General features: G+C 39.9%; 1 protein-coding gene across 1 annotated transcript; it reads left to right on the top strand.

The window, feature by feature from the left end:
* Window positions 1-16,098: 16,098 nt before the first annotated feature.
* LOC137248255 (acanthoscurrin-1-like) lies at window positions 16,099-17,221 on the top strand. The gene is made up of 2 exons (XM_067779132.1): window positions 16,099-16,246; window positions 16,326-17,221. Exons 1-2 carry the CDS (start codon window positions 16,241-16,243, stop codon window positions 17,025-17,027), a joined length of 708 nt encoding a protein of 235 aa, XP_067635233.1. The 5' UTR covers window positions 16,099-16,240; the 3' UTR covers window positions 17,028-17,221.
* The last annotated feature ends 573 nt before the right edge of the window (window positions 17,222-17,794 follow it).

The following is a 17,794-nucleotide window of genomic DNA, read 5'->3' as shown; positions in this document are numbered from 1 at the left end:
TCAATTGCTTTGTACGTGGTAATGAGCGTCTTTACTCGAAGTGCTGCCGGCAAGAGATTTGAGGATTTTATTTCAGCTCAGGATTTTATTTTATTTATTTATTTATTTATTATTTAAAGTCGACGACAAACTATGGTCGACTGCATAATATAAAAGATATATAAATATACAACTCAAAAGATAAAATTTAAGATATATCGAGCTTTCAACAATGTTATATTACAAACAAAGAAATATTAATGAACATTACTATTTAATTTCAGAATATAATAATAATAAGAAATATGAGCAGAAATAAGATCTTATGCCGAAATCTTATACTGGCGGAATGCATCAGATTCCGCTCAGCATGATTTCGGAATGCAGTGGATTCCAATCTCCCTGTTGGAATGCAACAAGATTCCAATCAGCATGTCATGGGAATCCGACAGTGCTAAGAGTAGTGTAATGAGGATACGCCATCACAAGGCATAAAAAAGTAACATGACCTGTGTTGTTGGAATGCACCGTATTCCAATCAGCTCGATGCCTGACCCATAAGATTATACTGCCGGAATGCATACGATTCCGGTCAGTGACTCATGAAAAAGCATGTTTTTTACGTTGTTGGAATGCACCAGATTCCAATCAACACAGTACTGTCTTGTTCCTTCTTAATGATACATGTTGATAAATGTTCCTCCATCCTTAAGCGAGATAGTTCCTGTTTTTTATCGAAGGAATAAAATGCCGGCAAATTAAATTAGCTTGTATCTCTTAAATTAGATAGGCAAGTATTGCATTACGTATAGTGGCAAAAGTACATTCAAGACTGATGCAGTTATACAAGTCATTGTAGTGCGCGCACCAGATAAGAAGAGGATTATTTTTAGCAAAGTTTCGTCGACAAAGGGGTAAATAGAAAGGAACGTAGTGTCTGGATACTCTAGGGGGAACCGCAAAAAACAAGCGGCTGAGGAGGTCCGCGGAATCAATTTCTCCAATAATGAGCTTATGGATGAACAATACCCCCAGTAATATTCTCCGATTTTCCAGAGTGGGTAAGTTAATAAGAAGAAGTCTACTTCTGTATGGAGGAAGGTGGAGACTTGAGTCCCAATTAAGGCCGCGCAATGCAAATATCAAAAATTGCTTTTGAACTGACTGAAGACGCTTCATATGCTTTTGAGAAACAGGGGACCAAACGCATGAGCAATACTCGAGTATTGGACGAACCAGCGATGTGTAAAGAACCTTAGTGAGCTACGGATCATCGAACTCTTTAGCCCATCTTTTAACAAATCCAAGTAAACCCAACGCTTTGCTGGCTATAGATGAAATATGCATGTTAAAATTCAATTTCGGATCAAAAAGGACACCTAGATCATTTGCAATAGATATACGCTCCAAAGGCGTACCATCTATTACATAAGATTTCAATGCTGGCTTCACTCGGTGAAATGTCATATGCTTACATTTAGAGCAATTTAAAGCTAGTAAATTTGTTGTGCACCAACATTGGGACGAGTCCAAGTCGGCCTGAAGAAGATCCAAGGAACTCAAATCGGTAGGACAGTAAGTGTAGCAAAGTTTTACATCATCCGCATACATTATAGTATGGGAATATAATATTGTCTGTGGCAAGTCATTAATGAAAAGGGCAAAGAGCAAAGGGCCTAGATGACTTTCCTGGGGTACGCCGGAGGAAACTCCGAACGATTCCGACAGATTGCACTTGAACAGGACTTTTTGGGTCCGGTTAGAAAGATAGCTTTTCTGCCACATTAATAGGTGAAACGGAAAGCCCAGTAAATCAAGCTTATGAATAAGCAACTCGTGGTTGACGGTATCAAATGCTTTGCTGAAGTCCGTGTAGATGACATCCGTTTGCTTGTTCGCTAAAAATCCTTCCATAACTATAGAGGTGAATACAAGCAAATTTGTAGTGGTAGACCTTTGACGAATAAAACCGTGTTGACATGGAGATAAAAGACTAGAACACTGATATTGCAGTTGATTGGTGACAATCTGTTCAAAGACTTTAGGAATGACTGAAAGTTTAGCAATACCCCTGTAGCTTTCAACTTTTGACCTACTACCTTTTTTATGCAGGGGTATAATAAAAGACTGTTTCCAAAGTGCCGGGAATGACGCAGATCCCAGAGATAGCTCAAATAATTTTAAAATAGGCTCATACATGTTTTCGGCGCAGTACCTAAGCACGCAACTAGGAACACCGTCCGGTCCCGGAGAAAAGGTGGGCTTCAAAGATTGAAGACTCTGAAGAACAATATTACCATCAATAGCAGGATTCCTAATGTAATTCGAGTTATTTAAGCGATAGGGATATTGACCAGAATGAAAACCACTGGATGAATACGTGGACTTAAAGAACTCAGAAAATAGTTCAGCAACGTCGTCATCAGTGCAAGCTTTTTTACCTCCAAAGGTTAATGAGGAAGGATACCCAGAAGTTTTCCGCTTTGAATTTACGAAACTGTAAAACTTTTTTGGATTTCTAAAAAATTGGGCTTTACAACAACTCAAGTAATTTTTATAACAAAGCTGATTAAGACGGTGAAATTTAGAACGAGCTATTAGATATTTAGAGAGGTCTGCAGATGCTCCAAATTTCTTGAACCTCTTATAAAGCCTAGATTTAATGTTATAAAGTCTGACAAGTTGCCTTGAAAACCAAGGGGGCTTATTCGAACATAGGGTATAGCGAGTAGGAATGCAGGTATTAAAGAAGCTATCAAGCGTACTGTAAAATATAGAGATAGCCGAATCGACATCAGTGCAAGCATAGAGATCCGACCAATCATGGGAAGCCAACAGATCATTGAGCATAATGAAATTCGCTTTGTAGAAGCATCTAGATCGGGGACGAGACTGTACTTGAATCCTACGGGGTAGGCTGATATCAAGTGATATCTCTAGCGTAGGGTGAAGAGGGTCTTCTGGAAGGGATAAAGGTGGTATTTGCGTAAGGGCAGTACCCACCGAGCCATCCACAAATACTAAATCCAGCATTTTATTTCCACTATTTGGAACATTGTTAATCTGTAAAAGAGATGAGTCTAACAAGCAATTGAGAAACTCATGTTGAGCAGTGGGAGTTAAAAAGTTTGAATCACTTATATTAACCCAACTAACTGTTGGCAAGTTAAAGTCACCAACAACAACAAGTCGATCGTTATCTCCCAACTGCGAATTAGGTATAATTGCGGTTGCATGCTCGCCAAAATGTAGATCCTAATCGAACGTCAAACCTCCTATTTTTGGGTGTAAGACTGTCGGTAGCGTAATGCCATCGACGTGGATGTCTATGTTGTAAATAAGGTCGGCGATGATTTGGTCGGTGACAATATCAGATTTCGTGAGGCGAACAAATTGGGGAGATCAGGGCTATAGTTAGTTGTCTATTTTATTATAAAGATCGATGTGTGGGCCAGGGCCTTGTGCATTATTGTGCAGTCATCGGCGTAGGATGCCAATCGTGATTCTTTCTGGTGGCGACGGTCGCTTCGATGTGTAGAAGTTAGCAAAAGCGGGGGTATGACACCATTCTGTGGTACCCCTTGTTTAAGTCTTCTGGTTTAGATGTTACATTCTTGCATTGCACCGGTGCTTGCCGACGAGGAAGATAATTTGCGGTCCACCTTTGGAGGCTTGGAGAAAGGACCCTTTCAAGTCTCTCAGTCCAAACATGTGAATTCTTGGGAGCGATGTTTGAGTAACTTCCCGTAGAGCTACATTCTTTAAACTAAGAACTTAATTCAAAACCTTATGACTATGCACCATCGGGGAAACAAATTTTCGTTGGTTGCTCCAGGGATCGTGAATATTAAAAAAAATTATACGAAATTGGAAATTTTGCTTCGAGTTTTAAGGAACTTCTCTATATCCCAAAAACCTAAAACTTTGAACGAAACTTTGGATGTATTAGGTTGTATTATTAGAGCTCTACTTAATCCCACCAGGAGATGATGCAAAAGAGTTATTTAATCACGTCTACAATCCTAAGACGGAGCGCGAGGTATCAGGATTCGTGACAAATAACAAAATTGAATGGGCAATAAAACTGTTTTAAGGTCAAATCGCCGGGTCCAGATGGGTTATTCCCTGCTATGCTGCAAATGGCTGGTAGAACCGTTATAAAATGGCTAAGAATAATCTTTAAGGGTTTCCTTAAACTGAAACACGTCCCGCAATCTTTTCTGCTCAAAACCCTAGTGAGATGAATAGAAGTGTATATAAAATTAAATATGAATGATGAATTATTCTCTTCAGCAAAACATACTTACACCAAAGGCAAGTCAGTCGATACTGCATTGCATAGCGTGGCCATGAATATAAGGAAAGCCGTGTAACACCAGAATATGCCCTAGATGTTTTCTGAACATAGCCGGAACTTTCAACAACGTCTCGAAATAGGAAATATGGAAAGTCTTAACACGATTGAATTTTATCCAGCTTTAACAAATTGGATCGGCTCGTTGATAAGGTGCAGAATGATCACGTCGCAATGGAGTCTATGCGATGAAACAATATCTGTAAAAAGAGAAACGCCGCAGGATAAGGTTCTATAAGCAACGTTGTAGACGCCGGTTATTAACCAATTTCTTAGACGGTTCGACGGAGGAAAAATCAAACTTGCGTCACATGCAGATGACGTTTCAGTCATCATAAATGGCAAATGTCTAACAACAAAAAGCTCTCTGATGGATTAGCCACTAAGGGATGTACATACCTGGGCATCTGAAGTCGGGAAAACTAATCTTGTATTATTTACTAGGAAATATAAGGGCCCTAATTGGACTAAGCCTAAGCTCGGAGAGTTAGCCCCACAAGAAAAATATAGCACAAATTATCTAGGAGTTCTTCTAGATAGTCATTTGTCGTGAAAATTCCATCTGGAAAAGAGAGGGAAGAAAGTCTCCACGGCACTGCCTGCATGCAATAAGATACGAGGATGCACGTGGGGTCTGTCACCCAAAATCTCTCATTGGGTACTTAAGGCAATTGCCAACCCATACTTTATTATGTGGTTCTTGCCCACCAAACAAGAACACAAAAAAAGCACGAATACCAAAAAACTTGAAGGTGTATGTAGGGTATCAGTGACTAGCATAACGGGAGCCCTAAAAACTACTTCGAAAGCAGCATTGCATGCCATTCTGCTCATCCCACTAATGGCTAAAAGCATTGCATTAGCAACTGCAACAAGGTTTAAGGCCTCGGGGCAGCTTGAGTGCAGGCTTTATGGCCATAGCAGTATAACACCATCTAATATCATGCAAACGGAATATATGGTCCCGTGCCTGAGCTTCGAAAGAGATCTTGGGGCCACAAATGAGCCGGAGAGTTGGTGCCAGGGTGCAGAAATGGCAGAACATGTTATTTATTTGTATTCGGATGGTTGCAAATCGACCCAGAAATAAGTAGATCCTACAGTCTAGCAGATTTCAGGCGGAAATTCTAGCCGTGAAGAAAGCCGCATAAATTATGGAGGAAGCGTGCTTAAACTACAGGCGCGCCAGTATATATATATATTGATAGTTAGGCGGCGATTAAGGCAATAATCGCACAGAGTACTTCATCAAGAAATGTTCTAAAATATAAAAGATAACGAAAGGCCGATGAGTTGGCAAAGGCGGGTTCAACACTCGCTGAATCGGCAATAGACGTCCCAATCCGTTTGGGATAAATCAAAAGGAGACTGGGGGTATATATGATCCATCAAGCAAAAAAGGGTGGACAAAAGAGCGGGGTTGCAAAATTTCTAAGATCATGGGCGAAGCCCACGATATGAGACTCACAAAGTGGCTCATATCATTGTGAATGATAACTAAGTGTGATATCTTATCTGTTAACTGCCTGACAGGATGTTCAATATGGCTACTTTTTAGCGTTTTGACAGGGTGTTCAATATGGCGGCGCATATCTTCAGCGGGTGATAGAAAGGGATGCAGAATGAGATAGCGATAGTAAATTACAAATCAGGTGATCCAATCATTTTGGAATTTTGACGTCTATGCAGAAGATATCACACTTAGTTATCATTCACAATGGCTCATATCTCTGAAGAGTGACGACTTAAGGCCTCTATGATGGGCATAGTAACTGTACATTGCGTTCTACCGTCACATGCTTATAAGTAAGGCCTCATCAGTAACAGCAGGTGCAGGAAGTGCGAGCTGCGGGAAGAAACGGTTGTGCACGTTCTGTGTTCGTGTCCTGCGCTCCAATGCGAATGTAAGATTATGTTCCGGCTAAGAGTATTTTTTATCGGAAATAGCCTATGGAAGCAGAGGACAAGGGCGGCCCCAATTCCCTTGGTGTAACCAATTGGCGTCAGTTAAGACAACAAAGAAGCGACTGGCACGCCTTGTTGGCAAGCCATAACCGCTTAAACGGTTAAACGCTAATGAAATCAGTAAGTAAGTTTGCCAATGTGCGCTCTATCTTTATATTTTTGTTCCTCATAAAATTTTTTAAAGTGGTTATGTTAAAATTTGAATATCACAGTTCAACTAAATTATGCCTTTGTTTAGAGAGACAATTTTCGTTTCTTCTGTTAGCGAATACTAGATTTTATTTGAAAAAAAAACCATTCTTTATTTAATACTCGCAATATATGTGTTACCGTCATTGCTCTTGAACTTGTTAGGCTATATTTGTTGTATGATGTTACAAATCTACAAACCAGTAATGAAACGAGGTTGAATTATATAAGTGGAAAAGAAATAACAAGTTAAGACTTATGTAGATTCATACGTCATCTATGTATGTATGTTAGTGGGTTTCTACGTCAATTAGCAGCAGCTGCTAATTCCAGATAATGTTTACAAAAAAAGTTAAAAAAATAACCTCGCTAAAAGCAGTTATGCCCGCCATATCTTGAACTTGTTGCAATCTTAAGTATAGAAGCTTTGAATAAAAAGGTTTTGGACCTATCAATACCGGTCCGCTACAGTGAGCGGAATGGCTCCCCAGGGCCAGATTAACCTCAACGGGGCCCTAGGCAAACATCAATTTGGGGGCCCTTTTTCACGTCCGTTCCCTTCTTTTTTCGATTAAAAAATACTAACTTATATCTTTCAAAAAATTTTATTGCAACAATGTAATGATATCAATAAAATTACTATCTACATTTTAAACATGTCGTTTTATACATTTGTTTTCGGCAAATTCATCAATTGTTTCATCAATATCGATATTTGTTCAATAAATCTGACTCAACGCAAGATATACCCAACATCGCGAGTCGCTCTTGTCGCGTTGTAGCTCTTTCAGCAGCTTCGATTCTTTTTAATTGCGAGAAGGATCGTTCGGCAGAACAATTTGTTGTTGTTGTTGTAGCAGTGCTTCGCCCCATCCAAGAGGTGCGACTGATCACAAATTGTCGTCGATATCCTCTAACGGGAGTCCAAGGAAACTTGCTGTTTCAACAGTGGTGGACCATAATAAGAGGGGTGTTAGAGGCGTTGGTTCCACATTACAATTAAAGAGATGGTTGGTGTCATGTGGGGACACATTGCAAGGAGGGTATACATTTTGTATATCGGGGTTGATTCTGGATAGGTAAGAGTTTAACCTGTTACAGTATCGAGATCGAAGATGAGCTAGAGTGACTTGCGTTTCCCTGGGGAGTGTGCGCTCATCTTCCGAAAGTTTTGGGTACTTGAGTACTGGATTCACCGGACAATTCCAGGAATAAAGGTCCAACGCCTATTTGTGAAGTTCAATGAGGACCTGCTTGTGTTTTTCCCTTCATACGGATGAGTTCTCAGGTGCCGTATTTCCTCATAATGCTTACGGAGATGACTCCTTAAGCCCCAGTGGCGGTGATGGCTCATAAACCAGATGTCTGTTGGGATGCCCAGGTTTCTGATTAGGTTCTCATTTCTCTCCCTGATGGGAAGTATTCTCGCCTCATTATGTAGATGGTGTTCTGGGGACATAAGAAGCAGCCCATAGCGGTTCTCAAGGCAGTATTTTGGCAGGCCTGTAGCTTCTTCCAGTGAGTAGTTTTTAGGCTTGGCGACCATATAGGGGACGGCTGGCCAATTGCTTTGTAAGTGGTAATGAGCGTTTCTTTGCCTTTTCCCCAAGTACGGCTAGCAAGAGATTTGAAGATTTTATTACGGCCTTGGATTTTCGCTACAATTGCGGCTGCATGCTCACCAAAATATAGATCCTGATCGAACGTCACGCCTAATATTTTGGGGTGTAGAACAGTCGGTAGCGTAGTTCCATCGAAGTGGACATTCAAAATGGTCAACATTTGGGACTTTCATGTTGTAAATAAGGTTGCGGGATTTAGTGGGTGATAATGCCAGGTTTCGCGAGGCGAAAAAACTGGAGAGATCAGGGAGGTAGCCGTTTATTCTGTTGCAAAGCTCATCGATCTCTTTACGTGGGCCTGTGGCCATTATTGTGTTGTCATCGGCGTAGGAAACGATAGTAACTCCTTCTGGTGGCGAAGGTAGCTTTGGTATGCAGAAATTAAACAAAAGTGGGGATAGGACACCACCCTGTGGCACCCCTTGTTTAATTCTTCTTGGTTTTGATGTTTCGTTTCTAAATTGCACGAATGCCTGCCGACCACCCAGATAATTTGCGGTCCACCTTTTAAGACATAGGGTTAAGGTCTTGCAGTAACGTGCATTGGTTAACCATATCAAAAGCTTTTGATAAGTCTAGCGCAACGAGTACAGTTTTATGGTGGGGGTTTTGATTTAAACCGCAATTTATCTGGGTGCTAATGGCATTTAGCGCGGTGGTGGTGCTATGGAGGTTTCTAAAACCATGATGATGACAGACTAGCTGCAAATTTGCTTTGAAGTAGAGGAGCAAAATGGCTTCAAGCGACTTGGCTACTGGCGATAGGAGAGATATCGGGCGATATGACTCTCCTAGGTTAGCTGGATCCCCAGGCTTTAGTAGCGGGCCCACCTTGGCCATTTTCCATTTTTCGGGAATGACAAAGGTGAAAAGAGACAGGTTGAAGACATGTGCTAAATATTTGAAACCCTCTTTCGACATGGCTATGCCGTCTGGGCCCACTGCTTTGGATGGTTTACCATGACGAGAATAATTTGTGATCATTAATGTTAAAAAATTCCGAAGAGCTATTTCTGTGTTAGTTAATTGATCTTCCATTAGAATCTTATACAAATGACCATGAGTTTTTTGTGCATCAGTGTATCTGGAGTTCAACTTTGAATTGTTTCATTTCAATGAAAAATTCTTCCAAATCTCTAGAATAAAAAATAACAAAGTTATTTATAGCTTCGTGGAAGTCTCGATCACTCAGAGAAAAGTAGATGAGAAATGCAAATCTCTCTGAAACTTCCATATACTATCACTGTGAATATTGTCGATGATTTCGAGGAAACCTTTTGTCCTAAAATCATTCCGAGGCGAAAATTCTACTTCTGGAGCTTTAGGTTGTTTTTTTCTACGACGAGTACGTTTTACGATAATAATTGTTTTGTTTTTTTCCTCGAAATCATTGAAATTTTCACGGAATGAAACTAATCCGGACAAAAAAGCACATGTTTTCAAATCTGCTTTTTCACTTTGCAGTGACTTATTCATTGAACGCATAACAATCAAAATAGAGATGAAGGCTTCTAAACCTTCTGTTCCAAAAATAACCGAAGCTTTCCAAAATAAAAATAAGTAAGGAAGGCTAAGTTCGGGTGTAACCGAACATTACGTACTCAGTTGAGAGCTATGGAGACAAAATAAGAGAAAATCACCATGTAGTAAAATGAACCTAGGGTAACCCTGGAATGTGTTTGTATGACATGTGTGTCAAATGGAAGGTTTTAAAGAGTATTTTAAGAGGGAGTGGGCCATAGTTCTATAGGTGGACGCCATTTAGGGGTATCGCCATAAAGGTGGACCAGGGGTGACTCTAGAATGCGTTTGTACGATATGGGTATCAAATGAAAGGTGTTAATGAGTATTTTAAAAGGGAGTAGTTCTTAGTTCCATAGGTGGACGCCGTTTCGAGATATCGCCATAAAGGTGGACCAGGGGTGACCCTAGAATTTGTTTGTACAATATGGGTATCAAAAGAAAGGTGTTAATGAGTATTTTAAAAGGGAGTAATCCTTAGTTCCATAGGAGGACGCCGTTTCGAGATATCGCCATAAAGGTGGACCAGGGGTGACCCTATACTTTGTTTGTGCGATATGGGTATCAAATGAAAGGTGTTAATGAGTATTTTTAAAAGGAAGTGCGCCTTCGTTATATAGGTGTTCGCCTTTTCGAGATAGCGCCATAAAGGTGGACCAGGGGTGACCCTATACTTTGTTTGTACGATATGGGTATCAAATGAAATGTGTTAATGATTATTTTAAAAGGGCGTGGGGCTTAGTTCTATAGGTGGACGCCTTTTCGAGATATCGCCATAAAGGTGGACCAGGGGTGACTCTAGAATTTGTTTGTACGATATGGATATCAAAGAAAAGGTGTTAATGAGTATTTTAAAAGGGAGTGGGTCTTAGTTCTATGGGTGGACGCCTTTTCGAGATATCGCCATAAAGGTGGACCAGGGGTGACTCTAGAATTTGTTTGTACGATATGGGTATCAAATGAAAGGTGTTAATGAGTATTTTAAAAGGGAGTGGGCCTTAGTTCTATAGGTGGATGCCTTTTCGAGATATCGCCATAAAGGTGGACCAGGGGTGACCCTATACTTTGTTTGTACGATATGGGTATCAAATGAAATGTGTTAATGATTATTTTAAAAGGGCGTGGGGCTTAGTTCTATAGGTGGACGCCTTTTCGAGATATCGCCATAAAGGTGGACCAGGGGTGACTCTAGAATTTGTTTGTACGATATGGATATCAAAGAAAAGGTGTTAATGAGTATTTTAAAAGGGAGTGGGTCTTAGTTCTATGGGTGGACGCCTTTTCGAGATATCGCCATAAAGGTGGACCAGGGGTGACTCTAGAATTTGTTTGTACGATATGGGTATCAAATGAAAGGTGTTAATGAGTATTTTAAAAGGGAGTGGGCCTTAGTTCTATAGGTGGATGCCTTTTCGAGATATCGCCATAAAGGTGGACCAGGGGTAACACTAGAATTTGTTTGTACTATATGGGTATCATAGAAAAGGTGTTAATGAGTACTTTAAAAGGGAGTGGGCCTTAGTTCAATGGGTGGACGCCTTTTCGAGATATCGCCATAAAGGTGGACCAGGGGTGACTCTAGAATTTGTTTGTACGATATGGGTATCAAACGGAAGGTGATAATGAGTATTTTAAAAGGGAGTAGGCCTTAGTTCGATTCAGATAAGTACGTGAACTGAGTTTAGTAAAGATATATCGATTTTTGCTGAAGTTATCGTGTTAAAGGCCGAGCGGAAGGACAGACGGCCGACTGTGTATAAAAACTGGGCGTGGCTTCCACCGATTTCGCCCTTTTTCACAGAAAACAGTTATTGTCCTAGAATCTAAGCCTCTACCAAATTTCACAAGGATTGGTAAATTTTTGGTCGACTTATGGCATTAAAAGTATCCTAGACCAATTAAATTAAAAAGGGCGGAGCCACGCCCATTTTGAAATTTTCTTTTATTTTTGTATTTTATTGCACCATATCATTACTGGGGTTGAATGTTGACATAATTTACTTATATACTGTTAAGATGTCAACTTTTCTTTTAAAATTTGACTTAAAAAATTTTTTTTTTTAAAAGTGGGCGTGGTCGTCCTCCGATTTTGCTAATTTTATTAAGCATACATATAGTAATAAGAGTAACGTTCCTTCCAAATTTCATCATGATATCTTCAACGACTGCCAAATTACAGCTTGCAAAACTTCTAAATTACATTCTTTTAAAAGTGGGCGGTGCCACGCCCATTGTCCAAAGTTTTACTAATTTTCTATTCTGCGTCATAAGTTCAACTCACCTACCAAGTTTCATCGCTTTATCCGTAGTTGGTAATGAATTATCGCACTTTTTCGATTTTTCGAAATTTTCGATATCGAAAAAGTGGGCGTGGTTATAGATATCGTTCATTTTAAATAGCGATCTGAGGTGAGTGCCCAGGAACTTACATACCAAATTTCATCAAGATACCTCAAAATTTACTCAAGTTATCATGTTAGCGGACGGACGGACGGACATGGCTCAATCGAATTTTTTTTCGATACTGATGATTTTGATATATGGAAGTCTATATCTATCTCGATTCCTTTATACCTGTACAACCAACCGTTATCCAATCAGAGTTAATATACTCTGTGAGCTCTGCTCAACTGAGTATAACAACCAGTGTACATTTTGAGATCATTCTTTTTTTATTCAGTATACTCTCCTTTCACTTCGATACACTTCTTTGCACGCTAATGCAATTTGTCAAATGAGTCGGAAATGTCCGTATTAGGAACCTTGTCTAGTTCGTCGCCTTTTGAATGTGGTCAATTGAGTTTTTTTATTGGAGTAAAAAATGTTTTCAGTTCTGATTATATTTTTCTTTCACTCTCTAGAATTTTATGTTTGTAAGAAAATTTTAGAAGTATTTTTCAACTGGCAATAGGTAACTGCCTATTTTGCCTATTTGTAAATCCGGCCCTGTGGCTCCCAGTTGATAAGGAAATGAAAATTATGACCTCTCTTTCTTGTTCTTTTTAAAAATAAACCAAAATTACAAAGCAAATGATAGTATCAATAAATGTAAAGGAAGATTTTGGTTACTGTTGCCATTTATCATCAAGAAGGATAGATTACTAGGACACTTCGTAGAGCTCTGGTAACCTAAGACACAAATAAACGGCATCTTAAAAAAACCAAGACTCAATTCCGATTAAATTAAAACTGATGTAGGTATGAGTGTGCAAATTGATAAGTATTAGTGTGCTTAAGCTTTATCCGGTATATTTCCGACAACAACTATGAATTCAAATCAACAACTTCCAAACGAACTCAAAACTACCCTACAGCGTATGTGGGAGGCAGTCATGTCAGGCGCCAATTTCGGGCAGAGCAGTACAGTTATTTGCTATACTTGTAACAACAGCGCTGAAGTCTGATCTATGTATGTATATTTATTTTAGTTAATAAAAGGCTGCTACTATTTTCGAACCAACTACGACTGAACTAGTTAAGAACTCGTTCGAAAGGTCTGCAAAGGGTGTTCCCCTTTGCTATTTCGTAGAACATCACACTGCTAAAAAGTTTCAGTGCGATAGTTCTGCGCTAGTTCCGATTTAGCGCGAGTCGCTGCAGGTTAGTATGAATATGGAACTAAAGCCAACCAATATTCTATTTCCCTATAAGCAATTGGTAGTTTTAACGAAGTTGAGTAGTACGAGATATTAGTTCGTAGATTTTGCGCACGAATTTACAAACCTTAAATTGCCGCTAGGCATACGAGTTGAGTACCCGTCTCCTATCGGAGAGGGCACACGTTCGAGCGATTAGTCGATAACAATAAAGTTAAAACTAAAATTATTAATCATCTAATATACTGTACATTGATTGGATTTCAGAACTTTCAATAAAATGATTCACTAAATATTAGGACAAGCCCCACTCCACCACCCACTTTCACTCTTAATGCCACACCTACGTCCACTCCCACCCTTACGCCCACGCACGCTCCCATTTCCAGCCCTCTACAAATTTGATACCTGCTTCTTATAGGTGGCGTCGAACCTGTCAAAATTTTGTAAAGATAGCTTTATAGAAAACATATTTTTAAGTAGGGTGATGACCCAGAATTAGCTCCTAACCTTAATATTTACTTTACTACGGCGCAAGTCGCTTCACTGCTGGGCTAACTGACGCAAATTGATAACACCAAGGGAATTTAAATCGCTTTCCACCAGGTCCTTCCAGCGGAGGGGGCCGTCCTCTTCATCTACATCCGTAGGCGCGTTCCGATATGAATACCTTCTTGGCCGGACCACCATCCTCCATTCACATCTAGCCAGCGCAGCCGCTGTGTTTAAAAATCGATGGACTATATTGATGTCTGTGTAAATCTTCCGGTGTACTTTTCTCTTGAACGCTCTGAAGCCACCTCTTCCGATGTTGACAGGGTCCATGTTTCTGCGGCATCTGTTAAGCCGGAGCCACAATGAAGTTTTTCATATAGATGCGTTCAACGCAATTTTATGCATGGCAGTACCATCGCCAAAATCGTGCAAGATGTGGGTTTTTAAATATAAAGGAACTTCAGACTTGGCAGTTGAAGTTTATTTCGCCTTGCCCATTCACGTACAACATTTTGCGAATCACTGTTATAAGCATTCTCACTATACAAGAAATATACTTGCTAAAATATTTTGTATCCTATTCATTTGCTAAATTGCAGTTTTTGACTGTGAAAAATGTTAGAAAAGTTACCAACGAGTGGGAAAAATAATTTCATTTGCAAACTGTGAAGGCACCCTTAGCCAATGCGAATGTCAAATTCTTGTTCTTAAGGTTTGCTTGCAACAAAATTTAGAAGAGGCCTAATTTTTCATGTCAGATGGCGCTGGTGTTGCTCGATATGCCGTTCTCCATAAAAATACATGCAATCTACTCATAATGCATAAGATTGTGTTAAACGCATCTAAATGAAAAACTGCTCATGTGACAGGACTTTTAGGGCGCATATTACAAGTGACTTGTAGACCATGAATTTTGTCTGCTGAGAAATGACTTTACTACCCAGCTACCTACTTAAGGGCCCATTACTGATACTTAGCATAGACTTGACTTGGCGTGAGAACTGTCACTTACTGTTCTGTTAAATGAACATTGCATGTTACTGATTACTCAAAACTTAGCAACACTTAACTTGACTAAGAAGTCTGTTGAATTTTGATTTTCTATATAAGTTCTAATTGACGTTTACATTTTGAGATACCATTTGTTTGTTTCCATTTCATTTTGACATTTTGTCATACAAATTGACATTTATTAAAAATAAATTTCAACGCTGATTATGATGCCAGATTGTATGCGCCAAGTGGAGTATAATCGTGGCTAAGTTGCCAAGTTTACGCTAAGTCAAGTCAAGTCTATTCTAAGTATCAGTAATGGGGGCTTTAGTCTAAAGTAAAATATATTGGAAAGGGTGATTATTCGCTGGATGCCAAGATGCAAATGCGCTGACTCTTTGCTCGACCACTTACTCGCTATCAAACCGATCTTTTACACTTCTTTTTCCAGTTTGGAGTGAGCAGAGCTTACGGCGTGGGTGCTCAAGCCGATGATATCAATGTAATTAGCATACGCCAGTAATTGCACGCGGTTGAGTTTCGGGAGATAGTATAATTTTCTCCGACATTAAATTAAGGAAATCCCACGATAGAGCATCAGACAAATCGGCATACAGGCTGCTAATTTTCTTGGTGTTGAGGGCGGCAAGTGAAACAATACGCTTGTCATTTAGGAGCACAGCGAAGTGTTTCCTCCGTTTGGCCGTACCAATTGAATTTCTGCGATCGTTGGTAACCAACTTTTTCCTCGGCGGCAGTACGAAGTTGAGTAGAGAGATAGAGAGAGAGCAGAGACTGTTGCGTTGTCGCCTTTCGACGTCTAACTTTCTTTGTGTTTCATACATAAGAAATTTTCACAATTTTGACATTTCGGTGTTGGTTTATTATTTTTGAAAATTTGTGTGGATTGTTTTTATAAGGAGTTGTGGAAGGGCAGGGAGGCATAAATTGAGTGGGATTGCAGAAACAGCAGAGGTGGCGTGTGAAAGAGAGCGTAGGCGTCCAAAGATTTTAATTAAGTAGAGGGAAGCCCAGTACCGCCTGCAAAGTGGGCAGTTCAGCATTAAGATAAATGTAGGCAAATTCTCTTAAGGGTTATGTTACACGCGTACGTGTGTACGTGCGTGATGAGCAATTAACATCAATGGGCGTTGATATGTATCTGCAGACTACAACAATGATGGGGTTCATTCAGGTTTACTAATATTCCCGTTCAAGATATTCATTTATATTCATAATATAGATCTATACTAATACCATAGATACATTGTTTAAAAATTTCATTTAAAAAACAACAAGTTAAATGTCGTCAGAATCTGGTTTTTTCGTGTTCTTATTTGATGGTTTATGAGTATAGAATTTTTTATGTTAATATTCTTTTATTCCTTATTTCTTTCCTGTTCGTTCTAAATGTCGACTTGGTGTAATATCAAATCTTCTGAAGTTTATAAAAAAGCCAGTCTCATAATTTTTAAAAGTTAGTTTGCAAAATTTGTTCTTAGCAGTGTGTTTTGCCAATCAACACAATGAAAGTGAGTGCAAGAATAATCAAAGGATTTCAATTGATTGAGAAATATTAACAAATTCGTGTAATTTTATTTCAAATTTCAGGTGATCGTGTGTTTATTAGCACTAAGCGCTTTAACAGCATCAGTCAATGCAACATTCCTTAAAGTATTAGGCGGTGGCCTATTAGCCAGTAAACTTTCGGGAGGTGGTAATAGCTACAGCAGTGGTGGTAGCTATGGTGGTGGCTATAGTGGAGGTGGTTGGAATAGCGGTTACAGCGGTGGTAGTTACGGAGGAGGAAGCTACGATGGCGGTTACAGTGGTGGTCATGGAGGTGGCGGCGCTCAAGTTATTAAAGTCATTACCATAGATGGCGGCCATAGTGGTGGCTACGGGGGTGGTTATAGCGGTGGTCACGGAGGTGGCTACAGTGGTGGATATAGCGGTGGTCACGGAGGTGGCTACAGTGGTGGATATAGCGGTGGTCACGGAGGTGGCTACAGTGGTGGCTATAGCGGTGGTTACGGAGGTGGCTACAGTGGTGGATATAGCGGTGGTCACGGAGGTGGCTACAGTGGTGGCTATAGCGGTGGTTACGGAGGTGGCTACAGTAGCTACGGAAGTGGCCATGATTATGGTCATGGAGGTGGCGGCAGCTACGGTCATGGCGGTGGTAGCACCGTACAAGTTTACAAGATCATCTCATCAGGCGGTGGTAGCTATGGTGGCGGTAGTTACGGTGGCGGTCATGGAGGTGGCTATGGTGGTAGCCAGGGCGGCTGGGGAGGTTGGGACAGGAAGTAATAAACTTAACAGCAGTTTCATTGTCGCATAATCACTAAACCTTGTTTTAATATGAAAGGTTTAATGCACGGTCGTTTCCTGCTCTTCGAACCGTCGAAATTATAATGCTAAGAACATTTTTTTGTAAAACTTTCTGTATAAAAAAAAAAGTAGAGATAGTAAATTGATATAAGAAAAAACTATATGGTCAAAAATTTTAAACTTTTTATATTTATGTATTTGAAACTTGTTTGCAAGCTGTATTCGAAGTGCATTTGCGAGAAGACGTGGGTATTGAGGAATACGCCGACAACTGTGTAGAAAAGATTTACGCCAAACATTTTATTGGAGGCGACGATAGCGTGCTTGTATTCAGTAGAGTTCGCTCAGTAGTTGAAATTCCACCATTTCCGTAAGAGGTATGATCCCTTAATGCAACCCCATTACGGCTCTCGGTTCGGTTCCAGCTTAATTGTCGTTTATAGATTTAAAATCTAAATTAAATATAAATTGATTTGAAATTGAAATTGCGCAGGTGCAGGTGGACAATTATAAGAAGAAGAATGGAAGATAAATTTGAAGAAAATGGGATAGGGAGTTAAGAGGGGAAGCTTAGCTCAAGTTTGAAATGTAAGCAAACCAATTTTCGAGCAGAACAAAGGCAGAAAAAGGCGTGCCAATCACTTTGTTGGGTTAACTGTGAGGGGACGCCCTCTTTCTCTGATTCCATGGACGGGTTCTGAAACATACTTTCTTAGCCGTAACGTTATCTTTGATTCGCATAACAT

This window comes from Eurosta solidaginis, chromosome 4, assembly GCF_040869045.1.
Source record: "Eurosta solidaginis isolate ZX-2024a chromosome 4, ASM4086904v1, whole genome shotgun sequence".
Taxonomy (NCBI): Eukaryota; Metazoa; Arthropoda; class Insecta; order Diptera; family Tephritidae; genus Eurosta; species Eurosta solidaginis.
Note: the sequence above shows the minus strand (reverse complement) of the source record. Positions and strands in the feature narration are given on the sequence as shown.